Genomic DNA, 21,343 nt, shown 5'->3' with positions numbered 1-21,343 from the left:
CTGTCTACACTCAAAATATATACTACATATTTTATAAATACTCTATATAACTCCTTTATTATTGTTATACATTTTTTTAATCTTTTTTTTATCTCTTGGGCCCCCAACGGGCCTGAGCCCAGGGGCTTCAGCCCCATGAAGCTCCTGCATCAATCCATCCCTGTATTTAATGTACATGCTAAAGTGAGTATTATCTTTTTGTTTTCTCTTCCATCTTTATAGCTACGCTCCTTTCTGCAAGTGAGAAAATACAACCTCGACTTGGCATCACTGATTCTTTACGCTTTCCAGCTAAGTACAGCACTCGCCTACCTGGAGAGCAAGCGGTTTGTACATAGGTAAGCCCTCACCCCAATCTAGCCTTATTAATATGGCTTGTGTGTGTTTCCTGTAAACACACCACTCTTCTCTTTTCCATTGTAACCATGTCTGCGTCTTGCAGGGATATAGCTGCCAGGAACGTGCTGGTATCCTCAGTGGACTGTGTTAAACTGGGAGACTTTGGCTTGTCTCGATACATGGAGGACAGCTCCTATTACAAAGGTAGGAGTTTCACCTGTTCTGGAGACTAACTGTCCACAGTTAGCATACCAGAGGAGATCCCTTTCTGCTGTTTTTGTTATCAGTAAGTCATTCATTAGGTTCCTCACTCTTTAAGCAGATAGCTGTGGCTGTTGTCATTCATGGACATTATAAACATGGAAATATCTGTTGCACGTATGCATGGGGCGAGTGAAAGAAACTCAACAGCTCTTCATCAGCGTATGACTCTGTGAGACTGTTATTGTGAACCACTCATCTAACTATGGCTTAGGGAAGTCCCGTGGGAGGGGATGTGTTTGTCTTGTTACTTGTTGCATTGATCATGTGTACCTGTCTAATCAATCACAATAAAAACATTTGATCACAAAAAATAAAAGTCCTGCTTTCACCTCTCCTCCCAGCCTCCAAAGGGAAACTGCCTATCAAATGGATGGCACCAGAATCTATTAACTTCAGACGCTTTACCTCAGCCAGTGACGTGTGGATGTTTGGTGAGTATGGGAATTTGATACAGTACTTATCAAACAGTGCTCTAAAACTTTTAAGACCAAGGCTGTATGTTATTAGCTGACAAATGAGGGTTTAAATAAATATATGCTTCTCTGTACTCCAGGTGTGTGTATGTGGGAGATCCTCATCTACGGAGTCAAACCCTTCCAGGGGGTGAAGAACAACGATGTCATCGGCCGGATAGAGAACGGAGAGCGTCTGACCATGCCCCACAACTGCCCCCCTACCCTGTACAGCCTGATGACCAAGTGCTGGGCCTACGACCCTAGCAAGAGACCCTGCTTCACAGAGCTCAAAGCCCAGCTCAGGTATGTCCGTCAGTCTGTCTATCTGCATTGCTGTAGTGCATGGTGCGTTATCCTACCTTGAAGACTATCTCCTACAACTACAATGTCATAAGATCTGAACTGAGGCACATTGACTGTGGAGGGAAAATAATGCACATCTATCAGGGTTGGAGTTCATTCCATTTGAGTCAGTTCAGGAAGTGAACTGAAATTCCAATTCCAAATGTTTCTCATAGAGAGTGTGGGTGGGGGGGGGGGGGGGGGGGGGTGGTTGTGGGAACGAATAGTCGTGGGGCCTTAAAATAATTATAATAATTTGTACACTGCAAATTGACCACAACTAAGCCCAAAAAGAGATTGTATTTAAAAATAACAATAATTTCATACCTTGATTATATTGAAACACGATCACGTCTCTTTTTCTATTTGTGAGACTACTTTGAAACAGATGTCCTAAATTAAATAGATAACGAAAATATATATTTTTAAACAGTCCACCTGTTGCCGACCCCATCTAGATAGATTTTCATTCTTGGTCACTAGATGGCACCAAAGCATCCACACATTTCAATCGTTGAAGGTGGAATTGACTGGCTTGTTTGTACAAGTAGATATACTGTATTACATGCCCAGTTCTCTGGCTGACACTTGGCTTCATGGTATTTTGGGTGCTGTGATTCAGTTGAGGTCAGTCACACCTCTGGGTGGCATGAGACATAGGGAAATCCCTCTGTTGGTTTCCACTAGATAGCACAGCCACAAAGTCAAAATTGGCTATAAAATCCATGAAAAAATTTGCTTTTTGTTCTTAATTTAAGGTTAGGGTTAGGCATCAGGTTGTGTGTTAAGGTTAGCGTTAAGGTTTAAAATCACATTTTAAGAAGATACATTGTTGAAATAGGTGGGGTTTATGGCTTTCTCAGTAGCTCTGACTCGTCAGACCGTGCCCGTCTGTCCCACTTCCTGTCTGGGATGACCTCATTGTTGGTATGGTAACTGACAAGGACAGTGCCAGGGCCCTACCCTCACCTTCTATCCTTAGGTTTCCATTGGTGAGGGAGTCAGACCTGTGCGTTTGATTTAGCTTGGAGTTTTGGGGACTCTTCTATTGGTTTGATTTTTTGGGACAAACTATAATGATCTCAGGTGTTTGATATGTGTCTGACCCAGGTTTATTAAGGACGTAGTGAAAGAGACAATTACAAATGGCCACCGGCCACTGTTTTGGTAAACAGCTGAGGAACGAGGCTAGAGAATTGTAACCTCACTCACATTCATAAACAGAGCTATGGATACAAGGACTGACCATCCATGATATCAGGATGATAGTTTGAACCATGTTTTTGAATCTATACAGTGTTAACAATTACATTGCTTAAAAACAATGAAGTGAAACAAGCTTATATGTTAGGTATTGACGGGTGAACTAAAGCTCTTGAGGTGTTCAGAAGTTCTATTCTTCAACAATCAAGGGGATATATCATTTATTTAAATGTACAACAATGAAAGTAGCAGTTGCAGAAAGGTCCGTATGTAATACTGGTGAGGAAAGCACCTTCAGGTAAAGGTCAGTATGTAATACTGGTGAGGAAAGCACCTTCAGGTAAAGGTCAGTATGTAATACTGGTGAGGAAAGCACCTTCAGGTAAAGGTCAGTATGTAATACTGGTGAGGAAAGCACCTTCAGGTAAAGGTCAGTATGTAATACTGGTGAGGAAAGCACCTTCAGGTAAAGGTCAGTATGTAATACTGGTGAGGAAAGCACCTTCAGGTAAAGGTCAGTATGTAATACTGGTGAGGAAAGCACCTTCAGGTAAAGGTCAGTATGTAATACTGGTGAGGAAAGCACCTTGTAACGGCTGTCCTCCTCTTCTTCATCCGAAGAGGAGCAGGGATTGAACCAAGGCGCAGTGGAGTTTGAATACATAATGAATTTATTGACAAGACGGAAAAACGAACACGAACTACACTTGAACTGATACAAAATAACAAACGACGTAGACGAAAACTGAACATAAACTTACATAACTAACACGTAACACTTACGGACAGGAAACATACTACATCGAAACGAAACGAACAACCGAAACAATCCCGTATGGTGTAAGACATAACACAGACACAGGAGACAATCACCCACAACGAATACTGTGACAACGCCTACCTAAATATGACTCTTAATTAGAGGAACGCCAAACACCTGCCTCTAATTAAGAGCCATACCAGGTAACCCAAAACCAACACAGAAACAGAAAACATAGAATGCCCACCCAACCTCACGTCCTGACCAACTAACACACATAACAACTAACATAAATAGGTCAGGAACGTGACATTACCCCCCCCACAAGGTGCGAACTCCGGACGCACCAGCACAAAGTCTAGGGGAGGGTCTGGGTGGGCATCTAACCACGGTGGTGGCTCAGGCTCCGGGCGCGATTCCCACCCCACCATAATCCATCCTAGCTTCCTCCCTCCAAGAATGTCCACCCTCTTTTTTCCCCCACAAAATCCTCTTAATAATATACCTAATAAGGACAACACCGGGACAGAGAGATAAATCAAGACAGAGGGATAGATAAGAATATAGAGGTAGATGAAGATAGAGAGGGAGATCAGGATAGAGGGGCAACTCCGGACAGAGAGACAGCTCTGGACTGATGGGCAGTTCTGGGTATCTAGCCTTTTCAGGCTGAAGGGCAGCTCATGGCTGACTGACGAATCTCGACGCTCATGGCTGGCTGACGGCTCTCGACGCTCATGGCAGGCTGACGGCTCTCGACGCTCATGGCAGGCTGACGGCTCTCGACGCTCATGGCAGGCTGACGGCGCTCGACGCTCATGGCAGGCTGACGGCTCTCGACGCTCATGGCAGGCTGACGGCTCTCGACGCTCATGGCGCTCTGACGGCTCTCGACGCTCATGGCGCTCTGACGGCTCTCGACGCTCATGGCGCTCTGACGGCTCTCGACGCTCATGGCGCTCTGACGGCTCTGGCTGCTCATGGCGCTCTGACGGCTCTGGCTGCTCATGGCGCTCTGACGGCTCTGGCTGCTCATGGCGCTCTGACGGCTCTGGCTGCTCATGGCGCTCTGACGGCTCTGGCTGCTCATGGCGCTCTGACGGCTCTGGCTGCTCATGGCGCTCTGACGGCTCTGGCTGCTCATGGCTCTCTGGCGGCTCTGGCAGATCCTGTCTGGTTGGCGGCTCTGGCAGATCCTGTCTGGTTGGCGGCTCTGGCAGATCCTGTCTGGTTGGCGGCTCTGGCAGATCCTGTCTGGTTGGCGGCTCTGGCAGATCCTGTCTGGTTGGCGGCTCTGGCAGATCCTGTCTGGCTGACGGCTCTAGCGGCTCCTGTCTGGCTGACGGCTCTAGCGGCTCCTGTCTGGCTGACGGCTCAGTAGGCTCATGGCAGACGGGCGGCTTTGCAGGCTCATGGCAGACGGGCGGCTTTGCAGGCTCCTGGCAGACGGATGGCTCAGACGGCGCTGGGGAGACGGATGGCTCAGATGGCGCTGGGGAGACGGATGGCTCAGATGGCGCTGGGGAGACGGATGGCTCAGATGGCGCTGGGGAGACGGATGGCTCTGGCCGGATACGGTGCACTGTAGACCTGGTGCGTGGTGCCGGAACTGGAGGCACCGGGCTAAGGATAAGCACCTTCCTACTAGTGCGGGGAGCAGGGACAGGGCACACTGTATTCTCAAAGCCCACTCTATAACTGATGCGTGGTACCGGCACTGGTGACGCCGGGCTGAGGACAAGCACATCAGGATTAGTAGGGGGAGAAGATACAGTTTGTACAGGGCTCTGGAGACGCACTGGTAGCTTAGTGCGTGGGGCCGGAACTGGAGGCACCGGGCTAGATACACGCACTACAGGGAGAGTGCGTGGAGGAGGAACAGGGCTCAGGATACGCACTGGTAGCCTAGTGCGTAGTGTAGACACTGTAGGTACTAGGCTGGGGCGGGGAGGTGGTGCCGGAAATACCGGACCGTGGAGGCGTACTGGCACTCTTGAGCATTGAGCTTGCCCAACCTTACCTGGTTGAATACTCCCGGTTGCCCGACCAGTGCGGGGAGGTGGAATAACCCGCACCGGGCTATGTAGGCGAACCGGGGAAACCATGCGTAAGGCAGGTGCCATGTATGCCGGCCCGAGGAGACGCACTGGAGACCAGACGCGTTGAGCCGGCCTCATGACACCTGGCTCAATACTCAATCTAGCCCTCCCAGTGCGGGGAGGTGGAATAACCCGCACTGGGCTATGCACTCGTACAGGAGACACCGTGCGCTCTACTGCGTAACACGGCGCCTGCCCGTACTCCCGCTCTCCACGGTAAGCCTGGGAAGTGGGCGCAGGTCTCCTACCTGCCCTTGGCCCACTACCTCCTAGCCTCCCCCCAAGAAATTTTTGGGAATTACTTATGGGCTTTTCGGGCTTCCGTGCCAGACGCGTTCCCTCATAGCTCCGGTTCCTCTCTCCGGTAGCCTCTGCACTCCCCAGTGCCTCCAGCTGCTCCCATGGCTTTTCGGGCTTCCAGCCACGTCTCCTTGCTGCCTCCTCAAACCACCGCTCCTGGGCTTTAGCTGCCTCCCTCTCTTCCTGAGAACGGCGATTTTCTCCTGCCTTAGCCCAGGGACCTTCTCCATTCATTATCTGCTCCCAAGTCCAGAAATCCTTGTTTTCCCGTCCCTTTCTCCGTCGACTCCGCTGCTTGGCTCTGGAGTGGTGGGTGATTCTGTAACGGCTGGTGCTCTCCTCATCCTCGGACGAGGTGAGGAGAGAAGGATCTTCAGACCAATACGCAGCATTTGGGAAATAAGCCATCTTTATTATAAATGCGATGGCAACACGAAACGAAACAAAACACTTTCCAAACTACAAAACAAGAAAACGACGTAGACGAAAACTGAACATAAACTTACATAACTAACACGTAACACTTACGGACAGGAAACATACTACATCGAAACGAAACGAAACGAACAACCGAAACAATCCCGTATGGTGTAAGACATAACACAGGCACAGGAGACAATCACCCACAACGAACACTGTGACAACGCCTACCTAAATATGACTCTTAATTAGAGGAACGCCAAACACCTGCCTCTAATTAAGAGCCATACCAGGTAACCCAAAACCAACACAGAAACAGAAAACATAGAATGCCCACCCAACCTCACGTCCTGACCAACTAACACACATAACAACTAACATAAATAGGTCAGGAACGTGACACACCTTCAGGTAATCCTTCACAAGAAAGGTCTAGACACACACCCTGGTAACTGCCTTTGAATTCCCCTCTGATGCAATGCTGGACATTTTCCCTTCATTGACAGGGTAGGGTTTTCGTGAGAATGAAGTGTCAGCGTCATTTCCATGCATGCTCACGCTTGTGTTGCTAGGCATTTGGATGTCCAGGTAAGATACCCTGGGGCCATGGTGAAGTAGTTTTAACTTCACTTCATGACGTAGGGATCTGTCTCCTTTCCATCAGTGACTGCTATAGAACAGACCTGTAGATGCTGCATCTGTGTGAGCTGTGCTGCTGCCTGCCATGCTGTCTCCCATCACAGTGCCCTTGGTTTACACAGTGAAGACATGTCGGAAAATAAGAGTGCTGTGCTTTTATTATCCTGTTTAAAACTCAGCATGAGTCACACCTCCACTTTCTACTTGTCTTTCTGAGTCCCACCACATCGGTCATGTTCTGGTGCTCCAGCAGCATGGAAGTGGCTGTGTCCTGGAAACCATGTCAATATTTACACTCTTAATACTATTTAAATGAAAAGCCAGGCCCATAAAAGGCATTTGATGTGGGGTTCATTGGTTGAGACTTGTTTTATGTCATCATATAAATTAGGGAGCACAGCTGCCAGAAAGAGGGGGGGGGGGGGGGGGGGGGGGGGGGGGGTGTGTGTGTGTGTGTGTGTGTGTGTGTGTGTGTGTGTGTGTGTGTGTGTGTGTGTGTGTGTGCGTGCGCAAACACAGAATACTAAGGCAGGATCTTTCTCCAACATGCCAGCTTACATGGTACCGCTGTCATATACCCTTACACGGTACCGCTGTCATATACCCTTACACGGTACCGCTGTCATATACCCTTACACGGTACCGCTGTCATATACCCTTACACGGTACCGCTGTCGTATACCCTTACACGGTACCGCTGTCGTATACCCTTACACGGTACCGCTGTCGTATACCCTTACACGGTACCGCTGTCGTATACCCTTACACGGTACCGCTGTCGTATACCCTTACACGGTACCGCTGTCGTATACCCTTACACGGTACCGCTGTCATATACCCTTACACGGTACCGCTGTCATATACCCTTACACGGTACCGCTGTCATATACCCTTACACGGTACCGCTGTCATATGCCCTTACACGGTACCGCTGTCATATACCCTTACAAGATACCGCTGTCATATACCCTTACAAGATACCACTGTCATATACCCTTACACGGTACCACTGTCATATACCCTTACACGGTACCACTGTCATATACCCTTACACGGTACCGTTGTCATATACCCTTACACGGTACCACTGTCATATACCCTTACACGGTACCACTGTCATATACCCTTACACGGTACCGTTGTCATATACCCTTACACGGTACCGTTGTCATATACCCTTACACGGTACCGCTGTAATATGCGCTTACACGGTACCGCTGTCATATACCCTTACACGATACCGCTGTCATAATACCCTTACACGGTACCGCTGTCATAATACCCTTACACGGTACCGCTGTCATATATCCTTACACGGTACCGCTGTCATATATCCTTACACGGTACCGCTGTCATATATCCTTACACGGTACCGCTGTCATATACCCTTACACGGTACCGCTGTCATATACCCTTACACGGTACCGCTGTCATATACCCTTACACGGTACCGCTGTCATATACCCTTACACGGTACCGCTGTCATATACCCTTACACGGTACCGCTGTCATATACCCTTACACGGTACCGCTGTCATATACCCTTACACGGTACCGCTGTCATATACCCTTACACGGTACCGCTGTCATATACCCTTACACGGTACCGCTGTCATATACCCTTACACGGTACCACTGTCATATACCCTTACACGGTACCACTGTCATATACCCTTACATGGTACCACTGTACTGTATTTAGCTGCTGCTTGGAAGTTGTAAAGTCAGTTGTAAAGACAGCTCTGTGGTATTGTCCTGCAGATATGACTCCAGCTAGTCTCACTGTGAGAGGAGAACTCTGAGGGGATGGTCTTATTAAGTCCCATGGAAAAGGGGGCTGTCCTAACCAAACCCTATGCCTCTGATCCTGAGCCTTTCTATCTGCTCTGCACTGAGCTGACCTGAGAGACTGTGTCTGTCTGGCTGCTTGACCACGTCTTGCCAGATCGGCAGGTTTGGCTCTAGCGCTGCTTTAACCTCACCGTCACCGAGACAAACCTCTCCAGCCTCTATCTCGGCTCCACAGCGGAGGGCTTCAGTTCACCATCACCCAGACATCTTCTCCAGCCTCTATCTCAGCTCCACAGTGGAGGGCTTCAGTTCACCGTCACCGAGACATCTTCTCCAGCCTCTATCTCAGCTCCACAGTGGAGGGCTTCAGTTCACCATCACCGAGACATCTTCTCCAGCCTCTATCTCAGCTCCACAGTGGAGGGCTTCAGTTCACCATCACCCAGACATCTTCTCCAGCCTCTATCTCAGCTCCACAGTGGAGGGCTTCAGTTCACCATCACCGAGACATCTTCTCCAGCCTCTATCTCGGCTCCACAGCGGAGGGCTTCAGTTCACCATCACCCAGACATCTTCTCCAGCCTCTATCTCGGCTCCACAGTGGAGGGCTTCAGTTCACCGTCACCGAGACATCTTCTCCAGCCTCTATCTCAGCTCCACAGTGGAGGGCTTCAGTTCACCGTCACCGAGACATCTTCTCCAGCCTCTATCTCAGCTCCACAGTGGAGGGCTTCAGTTCACCGTCACCGAGACATCTTCTCCAGCCTCTATCTCAGCTCCACAGTGGAGGGCTTCAGTTCACCGTCACCGAGACATCTTCTCCAGCCACTATCTCAGCTCCACAGTGGAGGGCTTCAGTTCACCGTCACCGAGACATCTTCTCCAGCCTCTATCTCAGCTCCACAGTGGAGGGCTTCAGTTCACCGTCACCGAGACATCTTCTCCAGCCTCTATCTCGGCTCCACAGCGGAGGGCTTCAGTTCACCGTCACCGAGACATCTTCTCCAGCCTCTATCTCAGCTCCACAGTGGAGGGCTTCAGTTCAGTGTCCAACCTTTAACAAGCCAACCGCCCAACCACCCGCCTGCCTGCGCATTTATTGGACAGATGCCAAGTGCAACCCGCTGCCTGAGTAGGCCAGTAGAGTAAGAAGGAAGGCATGAGGAGGAGGCAGCTGATCTGGACTGAACAGACAGAGGGCTAGTCCCCCATTCTGTTTTCTTTTGAAGACTAGTTTATTGACTGAGTGCTGTTCCAGTTCTAATAGACCCTTGTTTCTGGGACTCTGCCTGGTTGTCTGTCTGGTCTCTGGGACTCTCTGCCTGGTTGTCTGTCTGGTCTCTGGGACTCTCTACCTGGTTGGCTGTCTGGTCTCTGGGACTCTCTGCCTGGTTGTCTGTCTGGTCTCTGGGACTCTCTGCCTGGTTGTCTGTCTGGTCTCTGGGACTCTCTGCCTGGTTGTCTGTCTGGTCTCTGGGACTCTGCCTGGTTGTCTGTCTGGTCTCTGGGACTCTCTGCCTGGTTGTCTGTCTGGTCTCTGGGGCTCTCTGCCTGGTTGTCTGTCTGGTCTCTGGGGCTCTCTGCCTGGTTGTCTGTCTGGTCTCTGGGACTCTCTGCCTGGTTGTCTGCCTGGTCTCTGGGACTCTCTGCCTGGTTGTCTGTCTGGTCTCTGGGACTCTCTGCCTGGTTGTCTGTCTGGTCTCTGGGACTCTGCCTGGTTGTCTGTCTGGTCTCTGGGACTCTCTGCCTGGTTGTCTGTCTGGTCTCTGGGGCTCTCTGCCTGGTTGTCTGTCTGGTCTCTGGGGCTCTCTGCCTGGTTGTCTGTCTGGTCTCTGGGACTCTCTGCCTGGTTGTCTGCCTGGTCTCTGGGACTCTCTGCCTGGTTGTCTGTCTGGTCTCTGGGACTCTCTGCCTGGTTGTCTGTCTGGTCTCTGGGACTCTCTGCCTGGTTGTCTGTCTGGTCTCTGGGACTCTCTGCCTGGTTGTCTGTCTGGTCTCTGGGACTCTCTGCCTGGTTGTCTGTCTGGTCTCTGGGACTCTCTGCCTGGTTGTCTGTCTGGTCTCTGGGACTCTCTGCCTGGTCGTCTGTCTGGTCTCTGGGACTCTCTGCCTGGTTGTCTGTCTGGTCTCTGGGACTCTCTGCCTGGTCGTCTGTCTGGTCTCTGGGACTCTCTGCCTGGTTGTCTGTCTGGTCTCTGGGACTCTCTGCCTGGTTGTCTGTCTGGTCTCTGGGACTCTGCCTGGTTGTCTGTCTGGTCTCTGGGACTCTCTGCCTGGTTGTCTGTCTGGTCTCTGGGACTCTCTGCCTGGTTGTCTGTCTGGTCTCTGGGACTCTCTGCCTGGTTGTCTTTCAAGTCTCTGGGACTCTGCCCGGTTGTCTGTCTGGTCTCTGGGACTCTCTGCCTGGTTGTCTGTCTGGTCTCTGGGACTCTGCCTGGTTGTCTGTCTGGTCTCTGGGACTCTCTGCCTGGTCGTCTGTCTAGTCTCTGGTACTCTGCCCGGTTGTCTGTCTTGTCTCTGGGACTCTCTGCCTGGTCGTCTGTCTGGTCTCTGGGACTCTCTGCCTGGTTGTCTGTCTGGTCTCTGGGACTCTCTGCCTGGTTGTGTGTCTGGTCTCTGGGACTCTGCCTGGTTGTCTGTCTGGTCTCTGGGACTCTCTGCCTGGTCGTCTGTCTAGTCTCTGGTACTCTGCCCGGTTGTCTGTCTGGTCTCTGGGACTCTCTGCCTGGTCGTCTGTCTGGTCTCTGGGACTCTCTGCCTGGTTATCTGTCTGGTCTCTAGGACTCTCTGGTTGGTTGTCTGTCTGGTCTCTGGGACTCTCTGCCTGGTTGTCTGTCTGGTCTCTGGGACTCTCTGCCTGGTTGTCTGTCTGATCTCTGGGACTCTCTGCCTGGTTGTCTGTCTGGTCTCTGGGACTCTCTGCCTGGTTGTCTGTCTGGTCTCTAGGACTCTCTGCCTGGTTGTCTGTCTGGTCTCTGGGACACTTGTGTCATGCGTACTGGACGTCTCTCCCCTAATGGATTATCTAAGTGGATATGGTCTCCTGTTCCTCTAGCAGCACACGAGGCAGCTCAACTCCCACTGTTGTAAGGTAACAGTCAGGGCTTTTCCTTCCTTATCTCCTTCTCTCCGTGACTCAGTTGACTGGATATGTCCTATTGAGGTCTGCCTTGAGCAAATGTGGAGTGATGTAGTTGGCTGTGAAGGAATGGTTTTGATTCAGGTCCCTCACAATACAGTTTTCCAGACTTATTCTGAGCATTGATGATATGGAACTCTAGCAAAGTGACGCTGGTGAGTAGTGAATATGTTTGGAGAGTCATTTAGCATGGCATTCAGTGTGCTTCCATTGCAATGCTGTTGAGTTACTGTCAGACTGTTTGATTTTCTTTTTAAAGGTAGTAGCTATTAGCTAGTCAACAGAAAGTAATACTTTATATAATGTTTTGTCAGCAACACTGCGAACACTTTTGTTATTAGAGGCAACGGTGCTAATAGCCTGTAACTTGTTAACAGACGGGTCAGGTTTGTGTTGTGTGTTCTGGAGAATGACCAGGACAGGTGGTCCCCATGTTGTTGTTCTTGTCTGATTTACTGCTGCTATCACACATGTTTTATTTATTTAACCTTTATTTAACCAGGTTAAACCCATTGAAGTTAAAAACCTCTTTAGTTAGGGCGACCTGGCAAGAAGGCAAAACAGGGAAATAGCAGTGTGTCCACAAAACATTACAGAAAAATACAGAATACACACAAAAGACAAAGTATCACAAGTTAAAGATACAACTGAAGATTAGAAACAACTGCAGTTATCACAAACAGTGTTGTCAATCAGTGTCTTAAAAACAGACAAGGACACTAACTCCCCTAACTTTAAAATCTTCTGAAGCATGTTCCAGGATGAAGGGGCATTATGGGAAAATGATTTTTTCCCCATCTCAGTTCTAGCCTTAGGAACAGACAAGGACAGCAGCGACTATATTGAGTGACTGATCTGGGCAGTAAAGAACAGAGATACAAAGGCAGCATGGCAGCCAGGACTAATGCTGTTTCCACAAATAGTCGTCCCTCCCAGAGAGAAAGACAGAGACAGAAAGGGAGAGATGGAGAGCGAGAGAGGGAGCGTGAGGGACAGAGAGAGAGACTGTGGGGTTCATGGGACACAGTTTACTGCCTGTATTTAGGCTGGAGCACCCTCCACTTCATGTAACTGTTCTTTGTTTAGTTGGGAGGAGACACTCCAGAGTTCTCAGCATCCAGAAGAATGTTTGGCTCAGTGAATTGCCTGCATTCTGTTCAGACTTGGGTCTAAGTTAATGCTGGCTGAAAGGTATTGTCAGAACAGTACAGAACAGTACAGTAGAGTTGAGCCACATCTCCTCTCATTGTGTGATTCTATAAATGGCTTATTCCTCTAATGGCTATTGCAGGTTCTGAGGGGAGGGAAGCTGTTTCATGTGTTTGAGCGGTTTCCCCTCTTTTTGTGCATGTCCAATGGGTTTCCATGTGCTGTGGACCAGAGGCATAACATCACTGTAGCAGATCCAGGCTGGGTGGAGTGGGACCGCTGTTTGCTTTCCCTACTCTGTATTCCTTAAGGTCCTGTGTGTGTACCATATTGGCTGACTCTCAAATGGCTCCCTATTCCCTTTATAGTGCACTACTTTAAACAAGGCCCATAGAGCTCTGGTCAAAAGTAGTGCACTATTAAGGAAATAGGGAGCCATTTGGTATGCATACTATGTACTGTAGCTCAGGACAAGAGGATGTAGGTGGTTACAAGGGAAGGTTGTTGTAGTACCCAGCTGTGTGAAACCCACCCTGTCAGCTAACAGGACAGCTCTGTAAACAACACCAGCTGAGAACGCAGCAGGACTTAACAGTGAAGGACATGGACCTTGTGGCTGTAGCTACGCTGCAACAATATCCATCCCTGAATTGTAGTGGAGAAACCTGTCACCATGTACAGGAACAGTACAATAACCTGTACAGAGTTTATCCAGCGTATCTCTCCTCCCCTCTCAAAGCCACAGCACCACAGGTTTAGGTCTTTTTAGGAGATGCTGAACTAAACTATAGTTATGCTCCTGGCTGGACACTCCTGAAGTCTGATAGTATCACGGACACACACACACACACAGTCACAGTGGTTTGATCTGTCTCTCTGCAGTCAGATATTGGAGGAGGAGAAGCTGCAGCAGAAGGAGAGGACACGTATGGAGATGAGACGTCAGGTCTCTGTGTCCTGGGACTCAGGGGGGTCCGACGAGGCGCCGCCTAAAGTAAGAGCTTACACACACACACGCGCACACACACACACGCACGCACGCACGCACGCACACACACAGATAGAGAGAGAGTCGCACACACACACACACACAGATAGAGAGAGGGTCACACACACACTCACAGATGCACACTTTTAGACACACACACACAGAAGCACATTAATAGACACACACACACACACACACACACAGCGACTTTATGCCTCGGCCACAAGGAGGTCACAGACGTCATCATCAACACCTATCTTGGCAGTCAGTCTGTCAGTTGGCTGCTCCCATTACAAGAGGAGTTTTCATGGTGTGACATCTGTAAACACTGTACACAAATACAACAGTACAGTCAAGCTTGAGGCTTTAGTCAGTGACTCCCTCAGGAATTACATTATTAAAGCCTTATCTATTGTTAACCCATGGTCCTATTCTCAGGAACTAGTCTCCACCATGGGCAAACACTGCTGGCTGCTGTGACTGAACAGCTCTGTGTACAGCCACCATATCAACTCTGCAAAAAAAGAAACGTCCTCTCACTGTCAACTACATTTATTTTCAGCAAACTTAACATGTGTAAATATTTGTATGAACAAAGCAAGATTCAACAACTGAGACATAAACTGAACAAGTTCCACAGACATGTGACTAACAGAAATGTGTCCCTGAACAAAGAAGGGGTCAAAATCAAAAGTAACAGTCAGTATCTGGTGTGGCCACCAGCTGCATTAAGTACTGCAGTGGATCTCCTCCTCATGGACTGCACCAGATTTGCCAGTTCTTGCTGTGAGATGTTACCCCACTCTTCCACCAAGGCAAGTTCCCGGACAATTCTGGGGGGAATAGCCCTGCCCTCACCCTCTGATCCAACAGGTCCCAGGCGTGCTCAATGGGATTGAGATCCGGGCTCTTCGCTGGCCATGGCAGAACACTGACATTCCTGTCTTGCAGGAAATCACGCACAGAACGAGTAGTATGGCTGGTGGCATTGTCATGCTGGAGGGTCATGTCAGAATGAGTCTGCAGGAAGGGTACCGCATGAGGGAGGAGGATGTCTTCCCTGTAACGCACAGTGTTGAGATTGCCTGCAATGACAACAAGCTCAGTCTGATGATGCTGTGACACACCGCCCCAGACCATTACGGACCCTCCTCCTCCAAATCGATCCTGCTCCAGAGTACAGGCCTTGTTGTAACGCTCATTCCTTCGACGATAAATGAGAATCCAACCATCATCCCTGGTGAGACAAAACCGCGACTCGTCAGATGAAGAGCACTTTTTGCCAGTTCTGTCTGGTCCAGCGACGGTGGGTTTGTGCCCATAGGCGACGCTGTTGCCGGTGATGTCTGGTGTGGACCTACCTTACAACAGGCCTATAAGCCCTCAGTCCAGCCTCTCTCAGCCTAATCCGGACAGTCTGAGCACTGATGGAGGGATTGTGCATTCCTGGTATAAATTGAGCAGTTGTCGTTGCCATCCTGTACCTGTCCTGCAGGTGTGATGTTCGAATGTACCGATAATGTGCAGATGTTGGTACACGTGGTCTGTCACTGCGAGGACGATCAGCTGTCCGTCCTGTCTCCCTGTAGCGCTGTCTTAGGCGTCTCAGTACGGACACTGCAATTTATTGCCCTGGCCACATCTGCAGTCCTCATGCCTCCTTGCAGCATGCCTAAGGCACATTCATGCAGATGAGCAGGGAACCTGGGCATCTTTCTTTTGGTGTTTTTCAGAGTCGGTAGAAAGGCCTCTTTAGTGTCCTAAGTTTCCATAACTGTGACCTTAATTGCCTACCGTCTGTAAGCTGTTAGTATCTTAACGACCGTTCCACAGGTGCATGTTCATTAATTGTTTATGGTTCATTGAACAAGCATGGGAAACAGTGTTTAAACCCTTTACAATGAAGATCTGTGAGGTTATTTGGATTTTTATGAACTATCTTTGAAAGACAGGGTCCTGACAAAGGGACGTTTCTTTTTTTTGCTGAGTTTATAACCACCATTTTCTTCTAATACTGTGTGATGACTATTGATGGGAACTATTTCATCAAGATACTTTTTTATCAAGGGAATCTTTAATCAAGGGACTATTTTATGTGACTATCCTGTCCCCCCCTTACTGACTACCTTGCTGTTCTCCCCCACTGACTACCCTGCTCTCCTCCCCAGCTGACTTCCCTGCTCTCCTTCCCCATTAGTTCCTCTACCAGCTCTCTGCTTACAGCTTATCACCCAGCTGGCTTTGTCTTCAGCAATGTTCCATCATGTCTCAATGTGCTTGTTATATGTCTGTCTGTGTGTCTGACCACATCTCCCTGTGTCTCAGTGTCTCTGTTCCCTTGTCTCCCTCCGTCTATCTGTCTGTCTGGTCCCTCCATCTGTCTGTCTGGTCTCTCTGTCTGTCTGTCTGTCTGTCTGGTCCCTCCCTCCCTCTGTCTGTCTGTCTGTCTGGTCCCTCCCTCCCTCCGTCTGTCTGTCTGGTCCCTCCATATGTCTGTCTGTCTGTCTGTCTGGTCCCTCTGCCTGTCTGTCTGGTCCCTCTGCCTGTCTGTCTGGTCCCTGCGTGCTGTCTGTCTGGTCCCTCCATATGTCTGTCTGTCTGGTCTGTCTGTCTGTCTGTCTGTCTGGTCCCTCTATCTGTCTGTCTGTCTGTCTGGTCCCTCTGTCTGTCTGTCTGTTTGGTCCCTCCATCCTGTCTGTCTGTATGGTCCCTCTGCCTGTCTGGCTGGTCCCTCTGCCTGTCTGTCTGGTCCCTGCGTGCTGTCTGTCTGGTCCCTCCATATGTCTGTCTGTCTGGTCTGTCTGTCTGTCTGTCTGTCTGGTCCCTCTATCTGTCTGTCTGTCTGTCTGGTCCCTCTGTCTGTCTGTCTGTTTGGTCCCTCCATCCTGTCTGTCTGTATGGTCCCTCTGCCTGTCTGGCTGGTCCCTCCGTCTCTCTGTCTGTCTGGTCCCTCCATCTGTCTGTCTGTCTGTCTGGTCCCGCTGTCTGTCTGTCTGTCTGGTCCCTCCATCTGTCTGTATGTCTGTCTGGTCCCTCCATCTGTCTGTCTGTCTGTCTGGTCCCTCGTCTGTCTGTCTGTCTGTCTGGTCCCTCCTTCTGTCTGTCTGGTACCTCCGTCTGTCTGTCTGGTACCTCCGTCTGTCTGTATGTCTGGTCCCTCCGTCTTTCTGGTCCGTCTGTCTGTCTGGTACCTCCGTCTGTCTGACTGGTACCTCCGTCTGTCTGTCTGGTACCTCCGTCTGTCTGTCTGTCTATCTGTCTGGTCCCTCCGTCTGTCTGGTCCCTCTGTCTGTCTGTCTGTCTCTGTCTGTGTCATCATCATCATGCTATACACATTGTGTGTGTCCTGTCCTGTCCTGTCTGCAATTCCCCCCCCCCCCCGTCCCGTCTATCTGGTACCTCCGTCTGTCTGGCTGGTCCCTCCGTCTCTCTGTCTGTCTGGTCCCTCCATCTGTCTGTCTGTCTGTCTGGTCCCGCTGTCTGTCTGTCTGGTCCCTCCATCTGTCTGTATGTCTGTCTGGTCCCTCCATCTGTCTGTCTGTCTGTCTGGTCCCTCGTCTGTCTGTCTGTCTGTCTGGTCCCTCCTTCTGTCTGTCTGGTACCTCCGTCTGTCTGTCTGGTACCTCCGTCTGTCTGTATGTCTGGTCCCTCCGTCTTTCTGGTCCGTCTGTCTGTCTGGTACCTCCGTCTGTCTGACTGGTACCTCCGTCTGTCTGACTGGTACCTCCGTCTGTCTGTCTGGTACCTCCGTCTGTCTGTCTGTCTGGTACCTCCGTCTGTCTGTCTATCTGTCTGGTCCCTCCGTCTGTCTGGTCTGTCTGTCTCTGTCTCTGTCTCTGTCTGTGTCATCATCATCATGCTATACACATTGTGTGTGTCCTGTCCTGTCCTGTCTGCAATTCCCCCCCCCCCCCCCCTACCTCAATGCTTTGGCTCTCAGCCCTGCCTGTGCTTTGGCTCTCAGCCCTCCTTGTGCTACCCCCAACTGTCCTTCCCCCCCACCCCCCACCGTGCAGCCCTGAGGAGACCCTCCATGCCCCCTGCGGTGGTCAGATCCTCTACCCCCACCTCCACACTGACATGCTACAGCCACCCCAAAAGCAGCAGCTGACCCATGCAGTCCACAGATCCATACAGGCCGGTGGAACAGGACAGGACAGAGGGCCACAGCATTAAAGAGATCAGAGCTGTAAAGGTTTTGACATACGCCACTCTAGTGGTGTCTCTCTGAAAGACACACAGCAGGGCTGGACACTGTTCAGTTCCAATCCAGGGATTTCAGTGTCAAGTTATGTAGAGAAATCACTGGCTGTTTCTCATAGGGCTCCTTTTAGGATGCAACAGTGATCCATTATAGTGCTATTTCACTTTGACAAGAGACACAAAATGGCTTCAAATCTAGTTAGATGATTATTGTGGATTTGTTAAAAGCTGTCGCCTAAATACTTACACTGAGTATGATGGCAAACAAACTAGAGTAACATTAAATTACATTTAGAATTAAATAATGTTTTGGCCCAACGTAGATTTAGTGATTTTCTTTGTTGAATATTGTGACACTAAGCTGTTTGGAAAGCGGCATGTTGTCTTAACACATGCTAACACAATGTGCCTTGGCCTTGAGGGGGAAATGCTATTGAAATGTCCTCAGGTTGTCACTCACTTTCAGAGCCTGTGTAGGATTCTTGTGTAATCCTTGTCCCAAATGGCACCCTTTTCCCCTATGTAGTGCACTACTTTTAACCTGGGCCCATAGGCCTCTGGAGGAAAGAAGGGCACTATGTTAGGGAACAGGGTTCCATTTGGGATGCAGTATGCAGTACTGTACAGCAGGGTGACGTCTCCTCCCTCCAGATCTCTGGATGATGCAATCTACTGTTATTCTACCATGAAAACATGCTGCTCTCATTGGTCCTTTTTCAACACGGTTGGTTGATGCTTCCGTTGTCGTCATCTTAGCCATCCCAACGTTGTGTACAGTGTAGAATCTTGGATTTCCTGTTTTATGATGTTTCTATTGTACGTGTTCTAAATGAGCATCTGAACTCTGTCTCTTGCACATCATTTCATGTTTCCACAGTGTTGTCACATGTTGTAACTTACAGCCTGTTCTGTTTTGTTCACTGTCTTTTGCTAATCGGGAGGTTTGGCCTCGAGAAGCTTACTGTGAAAAGGTCTGTAAGGTAGATGTCTCGCTATGATTAAATATAAGGAAAGTCTGAGTGCAATGCTCAGTGGAGGAGGAGATTGTTGCCTGCCTGCCTGTCAACAAGTCACCCTGAATTGGAGATGATTATTCTACCCTCATCCCCCCCTCCCCCGCACCAAAAATAACCAGCAACTCTACTAAGTCCAACACCAGAACTCTCATGTAACTTTTTTGTGGATGTTGAACTAACCGCCTGCTTGTTTCATAGCCTTTCTTTGTTTCCCTTTTGAACAGCTCTAACTCTGTCCACACACATTGCATCTGCCAGTCAGTGTGTGTGTGTGTGTGTGTGTGCGTGCCAGTCAGTGTGTGTGTGTGTGTGTGTGTGTGTGTGTGTGTGTGTGTGTGTGTGTGTGTGTGTGTGTGTGTGTGTGTGTGTGTGTGTGTGTGTGTGTGTGTGTGTGTGTGTGTGTGTGTGTGTGTGTGTGTGTGTGTGCCAGTCAGTGTGTGTGTGTGTGTGTGTGTGTCTGCCAGTCAGTGTGTGTGTGTGTGTGTGCCTAGCTCTATCTAACCCAGACCTAGCTATGGAGATGAAGCAGCAGCATGTATTTAACAGAGCTCTCTGTCTGTCTCTCTATAGCCCAGCAGACCAGGGTACCCAAGCCCACGCTCCAGTGAGGGGTTCTACCCCAGCCCACAGCACCTGGGGCAGCCCACCCACTACCAGGTAGAGCAAGGAGAGCTGGTACACGGGGGGGTAGGTAGCCTAGCAGTTAAGAGCGTTGGACCAGTAACCGAAATGTTACTGGTTTGAATCCCTGAGCCGACTAGGTAAATCTGTCGATGTACCGTTGAGCAAGGCACTTAACCCTAATTGCTCCTGTAAATCCCTCTGGACAAGAGTGTCTGCTAAATGACTCAAATGTAAATTTTAAATGTGTTATAACAGCATAACCACTAGCAGGTAGAGCAAGGATAGCTGGTACATTGTGTTATAAAGTAGTTATAACATCATAACCACTAGCAGGTAGAGCAAGGAGAGCTGGTACATTGTGTTATAAAGTAGTTATAACAGCATAACCACTAGCAGGTAGCCTAGCTACTACAACACACTGACAGAGAGACATGAGACAGTACCCTGTGTTTATACAGTAGTTATAACAGGCCTTTCCCTAGATGTCATGGGATTCTGTTTTGGTATTTGGGCTCTTGGGGGTTCCTGATTTAAGTAGATACATTACTAATTCAAAGGCCCCTGTCCTTCCCAGATAGCAGGATACCCAGGCCCCCACGGCATGCCCTCCATGACCAGTGGGATGTACCCTCCCCAGGCATCCCACGATCCCCATGACACCTGGAACCACCACCGGCAGCAGGACCTCCCCATGTGGTCCCCCAACATGGAGGTAAGGATCTGGGGATGGACCAGTGTTGTACACCTGGTGCTCCCAATAACAAGATGGTACTGTAGTAGCGATTGAGGTTGGTGAGGGACAATGCACTGATTCTCTCAATCTCTCTTTTTCTCTTTCTCTCTCTCTCTCTCTCTCTTTCTCTCTTTCTCTCTCTTTTGCTCTTTCTCTATATCTCTCTTTCTCTCTCTCTCTTTCTCTCTCTCTGTGTCGGTCTGTCTCAGGACAGGGGGTCTCTGGACATGCAGGTGATGGGTCAGGTTCTGCCCCCCCTCCTGATGGAGGAACAGCTGATGATGCAACAGCAGCAGATGGAGGAGGACCAGCGGTGGCTGGAGCAGGAGGAACGCTTCCTGGTAATAAAACACACACTATATATACATACACACAAACCACATACACACATACCCCACGCACAGACACACTATATATACATACACACAAACCACACACACACATACCCCACACACAGACACACTATATATACATACACACATACCACACACACACACACTATATATATACATACACAAATACCACACACATATACAAGCACACACACACACTATATATACATACACACATCCCACACACATCCCACACACACACATAATGGTTGTACATACCTGCCTCCTGTAACCCCTCTGATGGTGATGCAGGAGATAACAGACCTGCCTCCTGTAACCCCTCTGATGGTGATGCAGGAGATAACAGACCTGCCTCCTGTAACACTTCTGATGGTGATGCAGGAGATAACAGACCTGCCTCCTGTAACCCTTCTGATGGTGATGCAGGAGATAACAGACCTGTCTCCTGTAACCCTTCTGATGGTGATGCAGGAGATAACAGACCTGCCTCCTGTAACCCCTCTGATGGTGATGCAGGAGATAACAG

General features: G+C 49.6%; 2 protein-coding genes across 11 annotated transcripts in view; one reads left to right on the top strand and one right to left on the bottom strand.

The window, feature by feature from the left end:
* LOC129837084 (focal adhesion kinase 1-like) overlaps positions 1–21,339 on the top strand; it is a gene marked incomplete at its 3' end in the record, with an annotated part of 22,222 nt that extends 883 nt beyond the window's left edge. Inside the window, exons 2-9 of the mRNA XM_055902997.1 lie at positions 223–338; positions 443–543; positions 945–1,034; positions 1,157–1,361; positions 13,783–13,894; positions 19,678–19,764; positions 20,306–20,443; positions 20,674–21,339. Of these exons, the coding sequence (XP_055758972.1) occupies positions 223–338; positions 443–543; positions 945–1,034; positions 1,157–1,361; positions 13,783–13,894; positions 19,678–19,764; positions 20,306–20,443; positions 20,674–21,339 (1,515 nt within the window). The remainder of the gene's footprint in view (positions 1–222; positions 339–442; positions 544–944; positions 1,035–1,156; positions 1,362–13,782; positions 13,895–19,677; positions 19,765–20,305; positions 20,444–20,673) is intronic.
* LOC129837645 (focal adhesion kinase 1-like) overlaps positions 1–21,343 on the bottom strand; it is a 204,368-nt gene that overhangs the window by 48,177 nt on the left and 134,848 nt on the right. The gene's annotated exons all lie outside the window — the stretch shown is intronic.

This window comes from Salvelinus fontinalis, chromosome 38, assembly GCF_029448725.1.
Source record: "Salvelinus fontinalis isolate EN_2023a chromosome 38, ASM2944872v1, whole genome shotgun sequence".
Lineage (NCBI taxonomy): Eukaryota > Metazoa > Chordata > Actinopteri > Salmoniformes > Salmonidae > Salvelinus > Salvelinus fontinalis.
Note: the sequence above shows the minus strand (reverse complement) of the source record. Positions and strands in the feature narration are given on the sequence as shown.